A 21,493-nucleotide genomic window follows, 5' to 3' on the forward strand; every position below is an offset into this window, starting at 1 on the left:
AAGTTAAAGTAACAAAATATGTGTTTTTTGACATAATTTTTTACAATGCACTTATGTGAATATGTGAAAATGCAAAAATGCCTTCCAATATTGGCTTATTCAGACCAAAAAGATATTAAAAAGTATTAAAGTGATAAAAAAAATCTAGCATTTCCAGACCAGAATACTTTGCAACCTTATAATGCAACCTTAAGAGTCGCCAAGCTCAACCACACGCTGAGATGCTTATGCATGGGCCCTGACATTGAGTTACGACGGGCAGAACGGCTATGAGGGTAAACAGATTGTATTCTGTTTTTCCTGGTGAGGGATTAAACTATTCATTTCACAGTGACATTTCACAACCCTAAAACCAATGAATATTACTCACACACCAACCTCGAATCTGAATAGGAAAATCCTTCCATCTCCCCGAAGTGACAACACGCGTATATGACCCGATTTACTCTCATAATTATTGATTATGTGTCCTTTTCGGAAGCAAATGACACCATGAACATGGTGACACTACAGACATCCTACTCTTGGACTATTTGTTCCTGGATTAAAACATAATCTCAGTACATTTTCCAAATAAAATGTTTTTTTCACCAAAAATGACATAACAAAATATCTTCCACATATCTTTCTGCTATTTTCAAATGATGACATTCAAGTTCAATTTAAAAATGATGACACTATCTTAGTGCCAGCATAATTTGGTACTGAAGCAATGGAAATAGCCATACAAATACATGACCGGAACTACATCACTAACGTATAAGGTGTCCATATACACATAACATGCATATTAAAATTTATGTTCTCATGGAAACATTCATGTCAACATGCATCAAAACATGTAAACTTCACATATAAATATCAGCACACCTGAGCTAGTAACACAAACATTCACAAACCTTCAACTAAGATCACAAGATTTTCATCTACCTGGAGCGAAATGGCTAAAGGTATGGCTTTGATGAATCAGATAAACGGTAACCTTTTAAGTTGATTGATTGCCTAATAATTGCATTTTAATTTAAATGTTTCTCACCTAAATGTTTCTTATCAGATGCTTTAGTTTTTGATTATTGTCATATTAGTTTATTGGATCACAACAAGAAAAAAGCTGTAAATTTAAGATTTAATGTCAAACTACTTTAGTGCACATTTTTACTTTTTTGGTCATGTCATCTGGAGCTTGAATAAATATGTTGCATGTGAAAATATCTCACATTTTTATTTTCATAGCTTTAGTGCTGCTGTCTATGGTGCTGGTCAGTGTTTTTGTGAATAATGGGACTGCCTCAGAGAACCAGAGGCTCTTCAACAACGCAGTCATTCGTGTACAACACCTGCACCAGCTGGCTGCAAAAATGATCAATGACTTTGTAAGATTTTCATTTATTATATAAATATCTAAATGATTTTCTTCCAAATGGAGCCAGATTCGTCATAAATATTGTTGTTTTATATTTTGAAATTCATCCAAACATTTCTGTTCCCAATCTTTTAATTATATTATAAGACTTTTGCCTGTTTTAACCATCACTTTTTGCCTTTCATTATCAAGGAGGACAGCCTGTTACCCGAGGAACGCAGGCAGCTGAGTAAAATCTTCCCATTGTCCTTCTGCAACTCTGACTCTATAGAGGCTCCAACTGGCAAAGATGAAACGCAGAAAAGCTCTGTGAGTATCCAGCATCATTAAAAATGAATAAATACCTACAACAAATTAAGTGAAATTTTAAGATCCTTGAAATCAGTTCAACATGACCAGTGGTCTGAAACCTCTCTGAACATTTCTTTGTTTTTTGTTAGGTGCTAAAGCTGCTTCGCATCTCCTTCCGCCTCATTGAGTCTTGGGAGTACCCCAGCCAGACCCTTAGTGGAACCATCTCAAACAGCCTGACCATCGGCAACCCCAGCCAGATCACAGAGAAGCTGGCCGATCTGAAAGTGGGCATCAGCGTGCTCATAAAGGTGTGTGTTGATCCTAGGGAACGCACACACTAATTAATGTATACTTGTTATATTGTACATTGCATAAATGTCATGTGGGCCTACGTCAATTTTATTATCTTGCTTTTATGGCCTCATCCTGACATAATGAAAATACCACTTTTTTATTATTTGACACTTTGAACTATCAAATAATTTGTAATTTGTATCTGCACAGGGATGTCTTGATGGACAGCCAAACATGGACGATAATGACTCCCTGCCATTGCCTTTTGAGGATTTCTACTTGACTTTGGGGGAGAATAACCTCAGAGAGAGCTTTCGTCTGCTGGCCTGCTTTAAGAAAGACATGCACAAGGTTGAAACCTACCTGAGGGTTGCAAACTGCAGGCGATCCCTCGATTCCAACTGTACCCTGTAGAGGGCGCCACTAGACAAATAGCCAGAGCCTGTAATACGATTGTGCTTTGCTACAAATCAAAGACCAGATTATGTCCTCAAACCCCCTTAAACCAGTTATTATCTGGTCCAGAATTTGTAGGAAAGTTCAGTCGGGCAAGGCTAAGTCTCATGTTTAATCTTTTCATGCCTCTATTGTATTTATTTATTCTTTTTAGGGAGCACTCGTTCGTAATTTATAAAGAGATTAATGAATTAATTAATAAATGAATGGAAAGCAAGAAGGTTAAATCCGATTTACCATTTCACATGGTGCTAACTAAGAAATATATAGTAGTGTCTTTTGAGATGTGTCTAAATTTACTTTAAAATAAAAAAAATTTGCTCTAATATGTTTCAATTTACTAGTCTTAAAACCAGTGTCCATAATGTCATTATAGTTCACTCCCATGCATAAGCCTTCAACCTTGTAAGCTAAGCGTATCTTGTTTTGTTCGTGTTTGCTGTATTTGTCTTTATCCATTAAAGTGTTAAAATGCATTTAATGTGTCTTGTGTATGACTACCTTGGCTTACTTCGGTCCATTGGACGTTTATGTGTGATATTACCGTAAAGAATTCATACACCACTAGTGCACTATGTAGATAGAAGATCGGTTTCAGACTTGTGTGTAATAGGTGCGTATGTTATCAAAGTACTGCGAGAACGTTTCGAAATGACAGTTTTTGACTAGCTCTCGCGGTATGTTTACGTCACCTTCTAATCGATTTGCGCAGCGCCGAATGAATTCTACATAAAAAACGCATGCGACCAGACAGACCACCCATTGTCCAATCACAGGGCTTTACGTAACGTGACGTCAAAGAGCGGGAAGTGCAAATCTGTTTACGGAAGTTGCTGAGGAAAACCCGTGTTAACTTGATTTTTATCATTATTAACCATTTTATTTCAATAATTCCGTTTAATTGTAATTATATGTTATATGAGGTAACACTGCTGGCGTTTGACGAGTGGTAGCTTTATTTAAACGTCATATTTCAATGGATATTGAGGTCGATATAATTGAGTTTAAAGTTCCTATTGAAAACAACAAAACCATTTTTATTTGGGACATACAGCCGATATTTTCAGAGGCGTATATTTTTGTAAGTAAAATATGCGCAAAATGCGTAAGAAACATAATGTGTGTTTGTAATTTAGTGTTGTTTCAGTAAAAAAAAGCTTACATACTGTTCATTTAGTACTCGAAGAATACAAACTGAGTGCTAAACGTGTTTGTTTTCTGCACAAATTAGATCAAATTTAAGCACTATATATTTACTAAGTATTTACAAAAATTCATTATATTGTTTGAATTGTTACTAATCTTGTAGTATTTTGACAAAACAGAACTATTAATACTAAGTTCTTTCTCAACAGACTGGACTAAGTTAGTCACCTTGCTTTGTCATTTTAACGTTGATAGTTTAATTTAGACAGTAGGGTAGCAGTTCCAATACTGGACTGTCATTTGGATTGCAAAGTCTACATAAATAGTGTTCACTGACACAGCTTTAGGCCTAACTGGCTTTCATTTAACCTCACACTATTTCAGGAGTCCTTGTGGAAAGTGTATTCAGCATTTGGAGCTCTCTATCTGGTGAAGGTGTGTCCCAATGCCACAGTAGCTGAACCGGGCTTCTACGCACTGGTGAAGTTTTACTCAGCAGTTCAAGCGTCCAAAGCTCAACGGGCCACTGATAAACAATGTCTTTTTCAAAACTCACCTGTAAAGGTATCCGAATGTGTTAAAATAGTAGGTTTGAGGTTTTCAAGCCACCAACTTATTGGTCATTGTCAGCTGATTGATCATTTGAAAATGTTACAGATTAAGTTTTGTTGAGATTACTTTTTAAGAGGGTTTAGAAATCTTAGGAATAAAAGTGATTAGTATTAGGGCTGCAAGATCAAAATAGTGCAAATGTGCACCTTACAATATGGATACAGCAATGATTTATAATAACTGAATGATTTTCAAAAACTTATCGTCAAAGTTTCAGGTTGATGCAAATAGCAGAGACTGGCGAGACAGAGAAAGTGATACTTTTTCCCAAAAAGAATGTGAAATTTTAAATATAGTTTATTACCATTTAAATTGATTTTACAAACTTAAAGTAAACAGTGTCATTTTGCACATCACACATGTGAACCTGGACCTCAAAACCAGTTATAAGTCGCATGGGTATATTTGAAGAGTTTCTTTGCAAAAAGAGATAAATCAGTTTTTTTAATTGTTCAGAAATCTCGTTTTTTGGTTGTGCATTCCAATTAATTTCAATTCAACTGCAGTTGGTTTGTTTTGATTTAAACCTTCATAACTTAAAAAGTACAGCTAAGTAGCACCATAAAACAAAATAATAACATGATAACATAATAATAAACATGTTTTGACAAAAATGTTAAAAAATGGATTTATCTCGTTTTGCAACGAAACTATTCATTTGTAGCAATAGCCAACAATACATTGTATGGGTCAAAATTATCCTTTTTTTTAATGCCAAAAATCAGTAGGATATTAAGTAAAGATCATGTTCCATTAAGATATTTTGTACATTTCCTACTATAAATGTATCAAAAATGTGTTTATTATTAGTAATATGTGTTGCTAAGGAATTCATATTAACTCAATATTTAGATTTTTTGCACCCTCAGATTTCAGATTTTCAATTAGTATCTCAGGCCAATTAATATTGTCCTATCCTAATAAACCATACGTCAATGAAACGTTGTTTATTCAGCTTTTAGATTAAAAATTAACCTTTATGAATGGTTTTGTGGTCCAGGGTCACATATATCATTATTTTCTTTAATATCTTGCAGCCCTAATTTTTGTCCTATATTAAATGCTCTTTTAATTTCTTGTTGTTGGATGCGCCTTCATTTGTAAGTCACTTGGAGTAAAAACTTCTGTTAAAGGGATAGTTCACCCAAAAATGAAAATAATGTCATTAATGACTCACCCTCATGTCGTTCCAAACTCGTAAGACCTCCGTTCATCTTCAGAACACACTGCAAAAAATGACTTTCTCACTTAGTATTTTTGTCTTGTTTTCTCACTTAGTATTTTTGTCTTGTTTTCAGTAGAAATATCTAAAAATTCTTAAATTAAGATGCTTTTTCTTGATGAGCAAAATGACCTAAGTAAATAAGTCTAGTTTTAAGACAAATAATATACAATTTAAGTGAAATTGTCTGCCAATGGGGTGAGAAAAAAATTGTGAAATAAAATTTCTTTTTTCTTAAACACTTAATTCAAGTAAAATTTTCTCACCCCATTGGCAGTTATTTTTGCTTGTTTTAAGCACAAATTCACTTAAATTGTATATTTTTTGTCTAAAAAATAGTATTATTTTCTTAGGTCATTTTGCTCATCAAGAAAATAAATCTTGATTTAAGAATTTTTAGATATTTCTACTGAAAGCAAGACAAAAATACTAAGTAAGAAAGTCATTTTTTGCAGTGCACTGTTTAAGATGTTTTATATTTAGTCTGAGAGCTTGTTGACCCTTCATTGAAAATCTTTGTACGGTATACTGTCCATGTCCACAAAGGTAATAAAAACATCATCAAAGTAGTCCATGTGACATCAGTGGGTCAGTTAGAATGCGTTAAAGCATCAAAAATACATTTTTGGCACACCAGATAACACGTCAGCCACATCGTACGTCAGCCGCGTCTTTAGTCTCGCGCATGTGCTTCACAACAGACCCGGAAGAGAAGATAATGCTGCTGAATAAAGTCGTCACTTTTGTTGTTGTTTTTTTGGACTAAAATGTATTTTTGATGCTTCAACACATTCTAACTGACTCACTGATGTCACATGGACTACTTTGATGATGTTTTTATTACCTTTGTGGACATGGACAGTATACCGTACATAGATTTTCAATGAAGGGTCAACAAGCTCTCGGACTTAATCTAAAACATCTTAAACTGTGTTCCGAAGATAAACAGAGGTCTTACAAGTTTGGAACGACATGAAGGTGAGTCATTAATGGCATTATTTTCATTTTTGGGTGAACTATCGCTTTGATAAATAAAAGAAAATTATGTTGTTTTCTGTTTTTCTTAGGTCAGACTGAGTACAAAACAAAATCTCGCCTTTTATACTTCTAAACCTCTGAGTCTTTCCAAATGTCTGGACCTGGCCCATCACTATCTGGGCTTTAGTGGCTGGTCTACTCGCATTATAACTGTAAGCAATCATTATCACCTTGTTAAAACTCTTTACTTTGATTTTTTATTGATCAAGGCTAAGTGTTTGTTTATTCTTGGGTTGTTTGTAGATCAATATATTTACTGAATGTCTGTTGTCTGCAGTTGAAGGATCTCTCAAGTTGTGTGGATGCTGGGTGCCCAGAAGAAAGAGACAGTCAGGGTGTGATTTTGAAATATGGCTGCGTAGTAGAGTTGACTCTTAAACAGCATGAAGTGAGCTGTCGGGGGGTTGGTGTGGCAGAAGAGATCATCGACAGTGATCGGGGTGAGTTTACGCACTCATTTTGCTTCCGCCATGCAATCTGCTTAATTTAGTTATTGAGCAATTATTTAAGGTTGCACAAACCATTAATAACAACCAAAAATAAAATACATAATGAAGATACACCTGCTTGAATCTGCTAAATCTATTAGACCCAGAGGAAAAGCTGAGAAAAAGAGGTACACTGATGAAGCGAGCCAAAGACAAAGCTGTAGTGAGTGCCTTTGAAAAAGTGCTTCTCATGGTCCTGGGTAAGTATCACTATCGATATTTAAATCCATTATACAGTTTCTACTGTATTCTAATCTGTTTTAGATACGCATGCATAGGCGATTTTAATTATGATAGTACTACAAATGTATTTATTGCTCTGTAGGAAATGGAAAAATAGCAATTGAATGCAGGTTTGATCCAGATGAGATTCTTCCAGAGGAAAATTCTGAAGGAGTCATAAAGGTAAGCTTTCTTTGGCTCTGTTGAACATTACATAAGTAAGATTCTGTGGTGTTTGGCAGTAGCCAATCAAAGGGCTAACACGGTCAATTGTTTATCTGCCAGGTTAATGACATTCCCTGGAATGAGTTAGATGGTGCTGACAGTAATACTGAAGAGGACTTCCCATGGGACCTCACTGTGGATGTCCCTCAGTGACACCTGCCTTTAGACCAGCTTTGCCTATCCACAAGCAGCCAATATTTTCCAGATAAGTGACAACCAAAAAAAAAAGTTCCCCATTTTGAACGAGAAATTAGGTTTTGAGGGTTTGCATTTGATGGAGGGAAATATGCTGTAAAAAGCTTAGGTACTTTTGTGTTAAAATGAATGCTTTGCAAACAATTCAGTCACAACAGTGTTACAGTTTTACAAACAGTATTTTTGTTACAATGTGCTAAAGTGCTTCGTAATTGATAAAAATGACAAAGTATGTTTTATGATTTTTTTTAAATAAGTTCCAGAGCCTTTGTGGCTGTGGTCTGGTTTAAGACCGCAAGGCATGGCCAAAACTAAAACCCACTTATAGAAACTAGAATCCTGAGAGCAGGAATACAAGAGAAAACCTCAGATTATCAAAAACGTGCAAACATTTAAAAGTGACCGTAATGTCACTGTGTTTCAAGCAAACTTTGTGGTTAACCTCACGATCTCAGTTCAACTGGCTGAACATTTCACTTCTTTATTTTCATAAAAACACTTTTTGTTTTTTGTGTTGCTGATATGTTGCAAACTCAAGACACACTATTGGTTTGAATGTCAAGCCAGGTATCAATATTAACTTATATTAAGTAACATTAGCATTTATTATTGCCACCTTTGTTGGGCATATCACTTGCATCATAAAAAATATTTTTGTTTGTTTAATGTTATGGGTTATAATGTGTAAAATAAAATGTTTAATGGGAGTATACTGTATTCTAACAGCGTGTGCCTCTCTCTGTTCATCCTTTTTTATTCTGTTGGCAGCTTTTTGTTGTAGAAGATATTTTGTTATGTGTTTTGAGTTTTGGAAATGTATTCATTCAGGTTCAGGAACAATAGTATCAGTAGTCTAACACATTGGTTCTCAAACTGGGGGTCGCGAGATGGTGCCTGGGGGGCCCTAGTTTTATGACATTTTATAAAAATCATAAATTGTGTGCAATTAAACCTAAAAAAAAATAAGACTACTAACCAACAGCGCTACTTTGTATAATTTAATATGTTTTGTTAATTACAAATTTATCATACATTTTCTTTGGGGGGGGTACAAATGAATGCACCGTACACAAGGGGGGCTGCACGCTGAAAAAGTTGAACCACTGGTATAAAATTTAGGGGTGGTTTCACACACAGGGCTTAAGTCTAGTCCAAGACTAAATTGCATGTTTGAGCTGCCTTAATTTCAAAGCAACTTGCACTCACATATATTAAAATGTATCAGTGCTATTGTTTTGTCTCAAAATGCACACCAGTAATGTTATTGTATGTCCTAATATAACTAAGGCCTACTCTTGGATTAATCTAAACCCTGTCTGTGAAACTGATCCGTACGTTTTTCACTCCTGAAAAGTTGTGAAATTGTTTATTGTTTAGTTCTTTCTAGTTCTGCTCATTTCTAAAATATTTAATTGTTGATCAAAAGAACCCTGTATCTTTTGCCATCAGGTCAAAAAGTTTTTGAACACTAGGTGGCAGTGTTTAATGCAAATTTGAACTTTGTTGCATAGCAGCTTTACTAAGAATTGAGCACCTTACTGCAAGCCACGAGCAACAGTGGCAAAAACTCCCTAAGATGATGGTGGGAAAGTAAAGGAGAAACTTGACAAGAAACCAAGATTTTGTTGGGGAAGACATGTACACCAACCTATACAAATACACATGCTCATTTGACATGTAAACAGGCCGTATACCATTAATATTGTTTAAAAAAATCCTATGGTGTTCAGTTGAATATAATAGGTGATGAGTATTTATAAGAATGGTTTATGGGAAATATTATGTTTGACATTTGAGAGCATTGCAGTAGTTAAACATAAGTGTGTTAAAAGTTCAATACTAATCTTTAGTCCATTCCGCTATCTGTTTAAAAATGTACTTTCTCTGAAATTAAAGTGTTATAAAATTAATATGAATTTAAATAATTTTAGAAATACATCCCTAACAAATACTGTTGCAATACAGTGTATAATAAATACAAATTATGTGTGTTGACATTTAAATAGAAATGTCATGAAATTTTACATTCATATTTAAAATGCACGTACAGTTATTGATTGTTCCTTTGCTAAAAGTAAATGTAAATGTAGCCTAGCAACTGATTATTTACTATGCATGAAATAAGATCAAATTTAGAATGAGCATGTGCTCAGAAAAGCAGTAAATTAACGTATTAATTTTCATAGTTTGGAGGGTAACTAAGTCAATATAGAGCGTTCAAGATTAAACAAGACTTTGCTGTATATGTTGAGGCTTGTGTGTATGACTGACAACAAAGACAAAGAGCCTCTGATTCATAATCATCTTGATGAGTATTTTATTGGTTTGTTCTACTCATGCATACGTTTGTATGACTGTGTCTGTGATTTTTCTTTGTCTTCATTAATCTTAATCTTCATTTACCTTTAGGGAGATTAGCAATACCACAAATAATAAGACAATGTTTAATTCTTGTCATAAGGTCGTATTTTAAACTTTCAACCAATCGTGTGATCTCATCTTTTCATTTGCTCAGCTTGTCCGCACCCTTTCACTTCCCTCTCATCATTTTCACTTTCCACAGAGTTCAATGGGGTCTCTCCGCATACCCACAGCTTTGAAATGTGCCAGTTATTATTTTTCACTAGAAACAAAGCATAGATGACGTTACAAAATCTCTGGTTTACTGTGGTTTTGCTTGTAAAACCACAACTGCAGATGGCCACAACATTCATGCGCAAAAGCTAAAACACTTACTTCGGAAAGAGAAAATACTTTAGTGACCCAGTCTGTGAAAACCTTACTAAAATATTTTTGTTTTCTAAATAAAATTATAAATGTAAAGAACATTATGTGTAAATCAAACCGTTAATAAAGATGATGTCATCAAAATTAATTTAAAGTGTAATTAATGAATAAAAATAATTTGATTAAAAGATTTAAGCCTGGACAGGGTCACATATATTGTATCCATCCATAGTGAATATTTGTAAATTGTAGTTATGGACTTGTAGACAGGGTTCCCACGGGTCCTTGAAATCCTTGAAAGTTTGTGAATCTGGGGGGATTCTGAAAAAAAATCTGTATTATCCCCTGTGTAGTGTAGGATAATATCATAAAAATTCTAGACTTTTTAAGCACACCTTGTTCTTACTTAAAATGTGTCCCCGCATTTAGTCCTTGTATTTGAGGGTATTGGACCTGGAAAGTCTGGAACCCTGTGTAGATTTGTAGTTCTTTTGAAGCAGACTCAAAAGACTCAAAGACTCAAAATTATGTAAAACTGCTACAATAGCCCTGAAGAATTAATTCATTTAAAATGACATATTCTGTATTGTTGCATTATTGTATAATTGACATTGAAAACCATATTATACAACAATATATACATTTAATGCAATATATTATGTACAGTAGGCTACGTTGATTTTTGTAAGTGAAAATAAGATTTATAACACTAAATAATATTTTTAGGCTATTTAAAGGGGGAAAAAATAATTCTGTCATCTTTACCTCACCATCATGTTGTTTTAAGCCTATTTATTCTGTTGAAAAAAAACCAAGACATTTTAATAAATGATAAGCACTCAGTTGACAGTACCCATTGACTTCCATAGTATTTATTTTTCCTATGTAGGGCTGAGAAAAACAGAAATTTATTATTGGTTAAGTTGTTTATCCATAGGGGTAAAGTTGATTCTCAGGCCACTTGGCATCTCTCCTTGTTCTACAATTTCTTTCTTTGTCGTTTATTCTTTTTTTTTAGTTTCAGGTAATATCTCATACACGTTGGTAACAGTTAATTGTACATGTATTATCGTTTCATGTACTTTTAGTGTAACCATTTGAATCTGCGGCTTAGATTTGATTAAATTTAATGTTAATACTTAAGCAATATAATATATTTATATTCTAGTAACCACATATTTTGCTATCTGTATTGGTAGGGTGGTAACAACATGAGTGTGAGTAAATGATGACAAAATTTAACTTTTTGTGTAAACTATCCCTCTAAGTTGTACTGTTTCTTGTATTTGTCATCACAATATTTACATAAATTTGGCAATTTTTTTTTCAAAATGACAAACTGTAAAAAAAATCTTTGTTGCCTTAAGTTTTTGTTTAATCAACTCATATTTACAATAATCATTTTAACTTACTATTATTTATCTTGACAAGAGATGAGTTGTTATAACATATAAAATATAGTTAAATATAACATTTTATAAGGTGTAGCAACTCATCTCTTGTCAAGATAAAATGCATCAAAGTTTGGTTTGAATCATTGATTTTACATTTATTTAAATCTTTGACATGACCTTACTCAAGTCAATATAAATTATATAAATGTTATATTTTTAAAGAATGTTCTTTTAATGTTGATTTAACAGTAAATTACAACAGAAAAACTGGGTTTTCACAGAAAGAGTCACAAAAGGTCTCTGAAGAACTGATGACATATGGCAATTATAACCCCATAAAAGTGATATATTTATATAACACAAACATGAAATACTTGTGAAACAATTCATGAATGACTAAACCGAATTGTTGTTTTTTAGGGCAGAACTATGATTAACCAAAACACGTTTTAGCATGCCACATAATAACGAGCAGTGACAGACTGGTGAAGTTCAGCATAAAGTGAATCATTCAACGTAATTTATTTTCATATTCAGTTTTTCGTAATTTTTTGGTTTATGCCTTAGGCTATTAGAAACCGCATATTTTAACTTTAATTTAAAACCGCATTTCTTACTCTAACACATATGGGGTACCAGTCTAATACACTGGAATGAAAGAACAAAATGAAGAAAATGAATTAAAAAATTTCCCGGGTTGAATAGAAAGTAACGTCTTGTGTTTCTCTTTGTTTGTGTTGAAATCATTTCTTTCGTCTTTCAAATCCGTTTCACTAATGCAGCATATAAACCCAACATCTTCTGTTAGTCTTTCACCAAACGACTTTTACACGATACAAGACAAGTCAACCAGGTAAGCACTCGGTAACTCGTTGCTAATTTATATTCTGATATTGGTCTAGCTGTTTGAATTACAATTAAACGTCTGTCTTTAACCTTTCAGTCAATCCCAAATAGACATCTGTTAAAATGGATCTGCGTTGTGTGGCCTGGTTGTGCAGCATAATCTGCTTTGCGCGTGTTTATTCACTTCCAACAAACTGCATGCTTCAGAAGCACTTAATAAAGACATCATATACTCTTCTGGATACTATGGTGCGTAGGATTTGTTGGTTATTTAATATTTTTATTTGTTAAATATAGACAAAGTCTAGCAAGAGGCAAAGGTTATGTTTTTATTAACTTTAACGATTTTACATTTTAGGGGGGTCTTTTTCCTGAGCAATGCCTGGAGGACGATGTTAAAATTAATTTCCCTCAAAATGTTTTCGAGGCAAACAGTGCGCAACAGGTAACGTCAGTTTTGATTAGTTTTGAAGTACTTATAATTGTTTTAGTAGGCAATTAATAATGCTTTTGCTAACTCTTTGTAACTTATGTTTTTTATCAGGTTGTTGGTGTCGAAAAGGCCATTTACCAAACACTGCAGAATATTGAAGCTTTGTTTCAGAATGATGGCATTCCTAACGAGTGGAATGAAAAGAAGTTGGATGGTTTTTTGCACACCATATATCGCCAGATCGATCACGGCAAATGCGTAAGAGAAATCTTCCATTTTCTAGCATGGGACTCCAAAGATTAGTTTGATTTTCTTTTTGTCAATTAACATTATTTTTTTCTTGGGGAATATAGATCCTGAGCAAACCTGAAGCTGGACAGCATTCTCTTGAAAGAGATGAAGCGCTCAGAATTTATTTTGAGACCATATCCGCAAATATGAAGCAAAAGGTACAGTGCGCTTGCGTCCTTATTGGTCAACAACTTTTATTAATCTGCTGTTACATTAGAAATGTTCTAATGCTTAATGTCATTTTTTATGTTTGTGCAGGATTTCAGTTACTGCGCATGGGAAGTCGTAAGAAAGGAGGTTCTGCGCATCCTTGACTTCATAGTAAAACACAACACAGACATCATGCTATGAGACCCGGAACATTTAATCTAATTTTATTTATTTATTTATTTATTCGTATTTATTTATTTATTTATTGCTAATGTTGTAACGAAAACAGCGATTATTTACACTTTTTGCATCTAAAAGCTGTTATGTCTTTATTTCCATTTAGCATTGAAAAGCAATAACTTAACATTTTTACTGTGTGATCATAACATTTTTTACTTTTCATAATTACAGTGTTATTTTTGTATTATTTATTTATTTATTTATTTATTTAATTTATTTATTGGAAAAACACTGAAAATAAAATACTCTTCAAATGCAACAAATTCTCAAATCTTCTCTTTATTTTCAAAATATGCTATTAAAAAAATAGTGAATGAGTTGGGATGAATGTGAAGTATTATGATTGATCTTCGCATACATCTCTCTTTCAGAACTGTGACAATATTCCTGTTATAAAAACATTTACAATTTTTTACAGTGGTTTACCATTATATAGAATTATAAGGAAAAATATATGGTTTTATACAGGAAAATACTTTCTTATTTATACAGTATTTTTTCTGTTTACTTAAATTACGTACAAATGTATGTAAATTTACAATCAAAATCTGTAATTGTGTAGTTCGTTATGTGTAGTTCATTAAAATAAAAGTACATGGCCATACAAAAAATTGAACATATCAAAACACATACATGTAAAATAATATGTTTTATAATAAATTTATTGTATAAGTATTAGTATTTAAGCGTATAGGGTCACTTAAGACCGCATATGTAATAAGGATTGCTGAAACAGTCATCCATTTAAGATATTTTCTAGGTAAATGATAATAACTTTACCACCCAACCCAATTTAATCATCATAGAAAGTTGCAAAACACGACCATGATCATAGTGGCATCACACTATTCTTATACTGCGAGATTCCACATTGTGAGTAATATGCAAGCTCATTGTGAATTCAAAATGTTGAGTTTATGAGTGCACAATGAGTGTCACTGAAAAAAATGATTCATTGAATTTAATCAATTTTTTTAAGGTAAGTGGTTGCAATCAATTTGTTTGAGTTACATTTAAACAAAAGTATTATGTTTTATTTTACGCTACTAATCTTTTTTGTTTGTATGTAGCTTAAATAAATTGATTGCAACCACTTACCTTAAAAAAATTGATTAAATTCAATGAATCATTTTTTTCAGTGTATATACTAAAATGTCATGACATGCCATTGAGAAGACTAAAAATTAAGCTCAAACAGGAGGTAAAAGTGACAGAGATTCACAGATTTCTGTTGTCCAAGCATCGTGGCCTATAGTGGTTAGATGGTCAGAAGTTTTTGTTACCCAGATGTTGTTAATTCGAATCCCACAGCTAGCAGGACGTTACTGTCTTGTATTGGTGTTGCAGTGATAGTTGCCCAGTATTTGTGTTGATGGTTTGTGTGTGTTGATGGCTTTTTTTGATGATTGGACAATTATGTCTCTTTCACTTTTTCTTTTATTGGTCACTTTATTGAAGGTCTTTGATCATAAAAATCTGTGGAAAATCTGTAAAATAACAGTATTTGGCTGCAGAACTTTTAAAGAAAAAATCTGTAAAATTATTGGTTTTGGACTTTAATTTTACGTTTTTTGTTTGGCCGTCGCTGCTGTGTCATAGTGTGTAGGATCACACCAGTGTGCATAGTCATTTCATTTCATATGTCTTAGCAGAGGTTACTTAATAGCAGACATTGGCCTGGTTTCACAGACAAGGCTTAGCTAAGGCCTGTTTAAGCATCTTTTGTGAAAATGTCTTACAAAAAGACATTTCATGGTGTGTATCCTGAGACATATTATTTTCAGTTGAGACAGCTCAAACATGTGGTTTAGTCTAGCCTTAAGCCTTGTCTGTGAAACCGGGGGTCAGTTTTAGAAATCTTAATTTTCTGTTTAAAACCGTTTAAAGCATTCACACTTACATACCCACATATCCTGTGTTTGCAACATGTTGCAGAATAACGCATCCTGTTACTCATCTAGTCTAGATAGAATGTATATTAGTGATAGAAATTGCAGTGTCACACAGCTAGTTTGTCCTCCTACTCTTTCCCCATGTATTCACCATTTGCTACTTGATTTGTGACATCACTTTTAATATATTCATAGCGATACAGAGACAATGTTTTCCAAAGCCCTGGAAAATAACTAGACTTTATTGTTAATCTAATATTTCACAAATATCTTGTTTTTCTGGTTTGTCGAGTCTTAGAAGAATTAGGTGAATCTTACCATAAGGCCTTTACAAAAACAATAAAGTAAAATCTGATTTCTTCATAAAATCAACACAGAAGAGTAGAACTTGACTAATGCTTAAATGGCATCACTGATTAATTTCACTATTGAGTAGCTGTCACTGGGGCAGTAATCCTAATATGTACTAGGTATGTTTGGTAAAAATATGACGTTTTGAGGTACTAATATGAACTCTGTAGGATTATCTTAAGCCTGAATTAGGCCTTAGTTCAATTATGAAATATAAGTAAGGAATAATTGACGACGGGCCATTGAATTATAAGAAGATAATGCACACCCAAGGTGTAATTCAGGGACCAGAGTCAATTATTCTGCTTATACCACGGTTACCACAAACATTGCTCTGGTGCCTATTTTTAAGACATTTGAAAAGTTGAGTGTGCAGTTATCGAAAAATAATGCATACCCATGGAACATTTCTTAACCAATCAGAATACAGAATTCAACAGACATGTGGTATAACTAGTTTTAACAAACATGTCTTAATAAAAACATTACTTGTGTGCATTTTGAAGCATCACAAAAGACACTGATGTCTTAAGATATGTCAGTGCAAGGTGTTTTCAGTTTGGACAAATTTTACATTTATTTTAGTCTAGGACAGTGGTTCCCAAACTTTTTTAGCGTGCGGCGCCCCTTGTGTACAGTGCATTTTTTTGCGGCCCCCCGAAAGAAAATGTATGACAAAAACAGTTTTAAACAAAACATATAAAATTATACCTAGTAATGCTGTTGGTTAGTTGGCTTATTATTTTTTAGGTTTAATTACACAGAATTCATGATAAATGAATGTATTTTATAAAATGTCATTAAACTGGGGCCCCCCTGGCACCATCTCGCGGCCCCCAGTTTGAAACACACTGGTCTAGGATTAGCCTAATCCCTGTCCAGGAAGCTACTCCTTTATGTGCTATGTGTACTCTGGGGAGCTTTTTGACATTTCTTACAGTGTAGACCAGTGGTTCTCAAACTGGGGGGGGGGGAGATGGTGTCGGGGAGCAGTTTTATGACACTTACTTTAAAGATAAATCATGGTCGCACCACATGACATTTTTAAAGGGGACATTTCACAAGACGTCAAATAAATCTTGGGTGTCCCCAGAGTATGTGCAGTTTTAGCTCAAAATATTATAAACATAATTTATTACAGCTTGTTAAAATTGCCACTTTGTAGGTGTGAGCAAAATTGTGCAGTTTTTGGGTGTGTCCTTTTAAATGCACTAAATGTCAGTGCCGTGGTTGGATAGTGCAGACTAAGAGGCGTATTATCCCCTTCTGACATCACAAGGGGAGCCACATTTCAATTACCTATTTTTTCCCATGCTTGCAGAGAATGGTTTACCAAAACTACATTACTGGGTTGATCTTTTTTCACATTTTTTAAGTTTGAAAGAAGCACTGGGGACCCAAGTATAGCACTTTAACATGGTAAAAGTCAGATTTTCGTGATATGTCCCCTTTAAGGCTACAGCCAATATATACACACATACCTATAATAGACCTATATACCTGGAAAGCGTACCATTTTTAATCAAACAAATTTCGTCATAAATTTACTTTTAAATCTATCCAAAGTGACAATGTGCATTACAAAGTACACATTTTTATCAGTTTGTTTGTTCCCGGATCAAACCCACATCCATTCGTGAATCTAATGCAATAATCTACATTAATTAAGAAACAGGATTATACATCTTTCTTTGACAAATGATTAAGACTCTATCATAATAATTTAATTTAATTTTTGTTATGTTACCATATAAAAACATTACAAAGAAGATGCCTGAAAAGAATGCGAACTACCAACTGGTTATTTTTGCACTATACTATGAGATAAAGTTTAAGGAGTTAAAGGAAGAAGTTACAGATAAGAGCGGCCAAGGCCATAAGACAGAGTTGAGAGACAGAAAGCACCTGGAGAGATAAGTGTTGAAAAAAGCCCAGGATGCCCTGCAGGCCTCACATTCAATAAAGCTCATTACAAAAGGCAAAACTTTTGAAGACATTGTTTTTATTGTAAAAACATAAATATATTTATAACAAGGTAAAAATGAATAAATAAATCAATAAATAATCAATAAATACTTCAATAAATACTTCAATAAATATCTAAACTACATTTTGGTAAAACTACACTTTGGATGAGTTAAGCTTAAGGATGACTTTAAGAACATGCAATAGCTCCTTTCGAATCACCTCCCAAGCGCAGACACTGTGGTCCTGATAGAGAAAAAACAATAAAAGATTATTATATGTAATGATGACAAAAATTGAGAGAATTTGTATGTGAATTACAAAACAGTGTACTTTACCTTGTCTCTAAGAAGAGTGGCTAATTTATTGAAATAGGTGTTCAGAGCATCCTCTCTTACAGGCCGATGCCTTCCCTTCTAGAAAATACAGAATTAGGACACAATTACAGACGTGTTCACATAGCCATTAAAGCCTACAGAAATAAATGCATGTTTCACTTACACATTTGCTCTCCTCAGTTAGGCGGTAAACTATGTGTAGGAAATGCTCTGCTTTCTGCTGGTCCCAGGACTCTGGGAAAGTGTCGTTCGCAAACAGAAAGTCGATGTGCTCCATGATTTTATATACTGCTTTCTGCAAATATAACAGCAACAGAAAACATTTAGATCAGGTTTATTAGAAACATTTTGATAACCATCCTAGAGCTATGCCTGTACAAGTGTTGGTGAGTTGTCATTTTACCTCATTTGAGCCCTTTGACATCAGAGCAGATTTTGGAAAAGTTATCTGGATAATTTCATCCAAGCATTCATGGGGAAAAATGCCTCCCTGATAAAATAGAAAGAACACAATGATTAGGACATGCACTACACTTTTAAAAATAAGGGTTTCTAAAACTTTCTTTGTTAGGCTATGCGGTACCATAACCCATGGTTCTCAAACTTTTTCGGCATGCAAATGTAAAATGTTTGACATAAAACATCCTTAAACTTTAAGTAGGCTAGGTTTAATTACACAGAATTTATGATAAATTAATGTATTTTATAAAATGTAAGAAAACTGGGACCCTCTTGTCACCATCTCCCCCAGTTTGAGAACCACTCCCATAAACAACCTTTAACACACACAAAAAGATAAAAAAGTAAAGTTTTTAACTGAAAGGTTCTTTGAGGAACCAAAATGTTTTCTTCTCAGCAAAAGTTTTGGGTCACTGGACTAAAATATTTTTTATGATCTTAAAGAGCTTTTGATTCAAATGTGTCTATGATGTCATGTCTTTAAAAATGCAATTATGCCTATTAATATTTATTTCTAAAAAAGTTTTGTTAAATTATGTTTTGGAATTGGATGACTGACCAAGTAATGAAGAAAAAGTAGTCAATAAGAGTCCACTTCAATACAATCTCAGGATGAGACCTCAAGAGGCTGGCTGATAAAATGCCAGGAGAACATGACTACAATGAAGTTGCTAGGCTAAAATAGTTTCATTAATTTTCTTAGCATACGTGCTTTTGTGTTATTCCAAAGTTATACGTTTACAATGTATGTGGAAAAATGTGAAGAAATACGTGACCCTCAACTTTTGACCTGCAAATGTAAGGTAGATAAGACATACAGGAAAGAACACTTGCAGAATGAAAAAGAAAGTTTCAACTTACCATGTTCTCAAGTAAATTGAAGCTTGTTTTAACGAGCCTCCACGGCAGATGACAGGTTGTTGGCATCGAGCAAACTTGTGCAAATATAAAAAAGGAACACAGCAAAGTGATGTACTGAAGCGTCATTTCGTAAATCAATTCAAGAGCAGAGATCGGGAAGAAAGTTGTTAGTTGTCCAAGTAAAAAGTTAACAATATATAAGCTGCAACACTCGGTCCCGAACACTGGTACTTTCTCAATAATCTGTATTAAACGAACACCCATCGTCCTTTTTATACAGCGTGTATGATTTAGGGAAAGCGAAATGCGGGTGGAAAAAACATGCTGAGTATTGTAGCCTACAGTTGTTGTTTTTTAACAAACCGCGATGCCTCACTCGTTTATTGTGGCAGGATGTGAACTGATCTCTATCTATCTATCTATCTATCTATCTATCTATCTATCTATCTATCTATCTATCTATCTATCTATCTATCTATCTATCTATCTATCCATCTATCCATCTATCTATCTAGCCATCTATATCTGGCCAACCATCCGTTATCAATTCATCTTATCTTAAATCCTTTTTTTATTAGTCTTATGATATTATTGCTTTTCTTTTAATAGAACATATGTTTCTTTATTTTTTTTTAAAGGATTGGATTATTGATCGTAAATTATTTCATTTTTGAGTTCAGGTGCATTTTAATTCTATATGTGATGCTTGTCAATGATTTTAGGTGGTAAAATTATTTAAAAAAAAAGTGCTGGCATTTTCATTTTCACTCGAAAGTCGAAATTGCCTTCTCGGTAAGCCCCTAGTCTTTCTATGAATGGGTGATTTTTTTTACCAAGTTCGTTTAATTTAGACAATGGGAAAGCGAAATGCTCATTGCGACAAACCACTTCAGGGCTGCCAGCGAGTTCTCTCTCCCACGCGGATAAGATAAACCACACGAGCATTAACGAGCGCGAGCTCAGGTTGCGTTCCATTAACAGCTAATAAGCGCGACCATATAGCCTACCTACTAATGCCCGCATCGTCATCACTTATTAGCGGAATATTCCGTCCAAACCAGTACGTACAAACCGCACGGATTTTCATCTTATGCTGTTGAACATTTGGAAAAAGTAAGAGCACCGCGTATTTTATGCTATATATGCGTTATTTAGCATAAGACCTTTTGACTTACCCCGAACAACTAACAAAAGTTTCCTTTAAATGCATCATCGTGGAATGTCATAAACAGGGCAATGACAATGGTCTCGTGTCGTCTAAGTCTATAGCAGCGTTGGTTTAACTGCCATGTCACATCTTCTGATTGTTTTTTTTTTAATCTTCTGATTGTTATAGGCTATTGAAGAGTTTCAGTCTTTCCGGTGGATAATTTGTTTCTTACACGCTCTCCTGTGCAAGAAAGAGATAGTTTTATATATTTTATCGTATCTTCTATTTTTTTAATAGCCTCAGGGTACAATGAAAAACCTCTTCCTCAGGGTAATATATAGGCTAGGGGGGGTGGGGGGGCTCAAACCCCACCCTCTTTGTCTCAAAATGTAAATATGCCCCACTGTTAATAGTAAATATTAATTTAATAAATAAATAACTCTATCTTAAGGCATTTCGTGGTAGTCACGATAATACTTTATTTATTTATTCGTTTTCATGGACACGAATTTCCTCTTTTGGTGTCATTGAGCACGAATGTCTTTTCAAAATATTTATAAATATGTTTATGACATATTTATCAGTGAATAATCACACAGAATAATACACTTCTACCATTACCACAAACAATACAAAAATGAGGACAAAAAAGTTTATTAACCACATTGAATAGATTTTTCAGAAGTGGTGGTGTGGGTTGCAATAGATGTGGATCATCTAACCCTATACAACCACAATTTGTTTAATTACTTCGCAGCCGCAGGTACGGAAAAATACATTTAGGCTGTACTACAATGCTGTCATTGCGAATGAGTCAGCATGTGTGAGTTATATGTTCAAC

The 21,493-nt window shown here is 33.9% G+C and overlaps 4 protein-coding genes across 5 annotated transcripts; 3 read left to right on the forward strand and 1 right to left on the reverse strand.

The window, feature by feature from the left end:
• Positions 1–859: 859 nt before the first annotated feature.
• gh1 (growth hormone 1) lies at positions 860–2,883 on the forward strand. Its single transcript, XM_055194486.2, has 5 exons — positions 860–950; positions 1,234–1,373; positions 1,556–1,672; positions 1,804–1,965; positions 2,162–2,883. The coding sequence occupies exons 1-5, from the start codon at positions 941–943 to the stop codon at positions 2,363–2,365; spliced, it is 633 nt and encodes a 210-aa protein (XP_055050461.1). The 5' UTR covers positions 860–940; the 3' UTR covers positions 2,366–2,883.
• Positions 2,884–3,178: 295 nt separating this feature from the next.
• Positions 3,179–8,265, forward strand: rdm1 (RAD52 motif containing 1). The gene is made up of 7 exons (XM_055180354.2): positions 3,179–3,488; positions 3,938–4,117; positions 6,455–6,577; positions 6,703–6,865; positions 7,015–7,113; positions 7,239–7,318; positions 7,421–8,265. Exons 1-7 carry the CDS (start codon positions 3,384–3,386, stop codon positions 7,511–7,513), a joined length of 843 nt encoding a protein of 280 aa, XP_055036329.1. The 5' UTR covers positions 3,179–3,383; the 3' UTR covers positions 7,514–8,265.
• Positions 8,266–11,789: 3,524 nt separating this feature from the next.
• ifnphi3 (interferon phi 3) lies at positions 11,790–13,801 on the forward strand. Its single transcript, XM_055180360.2, has 6 exons — positions 11,790–12,529; positions 12,620–12,771; positions 12,881–12,967; positions 13,067–13,213; positions 13,309–13,404; positions 13,505–13,801. Exons 2-6 carry the CDS (start codon positions 12,646–12,648, stop codon positions 13,595–13,597), a joined length of 549 nt encoding a protein of 182 aa, XP_055036335.2. The 5' UTR covers positions 11,790–12,529; positions 12,620–12,645; the 3' UTR covers positions 13,598–13,801.
• Positions 13,802–17,843: 4,042 nt separating this feature from the next.
• On the reverse strand, positions 17,844–19,895 carry LOC129423871 (interferon alpha-H). 2 transcript variants are annotated; one of them, XM_055180382.2, is made up of 5 exons: positions 19,503–19,895; positions 18,586–18,672; positions 18,346–18,477; positions 18,183–18,257; positions 17,844–18,090 (listed from the first exon to the last, which is right to left on the reverse strand). In XM_055180382.2, the coding sequence occupies exons 1-5, from the start codon at positions 19,764–19,766 to the stop codon at positions 18,001–18,003; spliced, it is 648 nt and encodes a 215-aa protein (XP_055036357.2). In that variant the 5' UTR covers positions 19,767–19,895; the 3' UTR covers positions 17,844–18,000. The 2 variants fall into 2 exon arrangements, with proteins under 2 accessions (XP_055036357.2, XP_055036348.2); XM_055180373.2 differs by having other exon boundaries at positions 17,853–18,090; positions 18,183–18,260; positions 19,503–19,887.
• Positions 19,896–21,493: the final 1,598 nt, after the last annotated feature.

This window comes from Misgurnus anguillicaudatus, chromosome 19 (genome assembly GCF_027580225.2).
Source record: "Misgurnus anguillicaudatus chromosome 19, ASM2758022v2, whole genome shotgun sequence".
NCBI classification, from domain to species: Eukaryota; Metazoa; Chordata; class Actinopteri; order Cypriniformes; family Cobitidae; genus Misgurnus; species Misgurnus anguillicaudatus.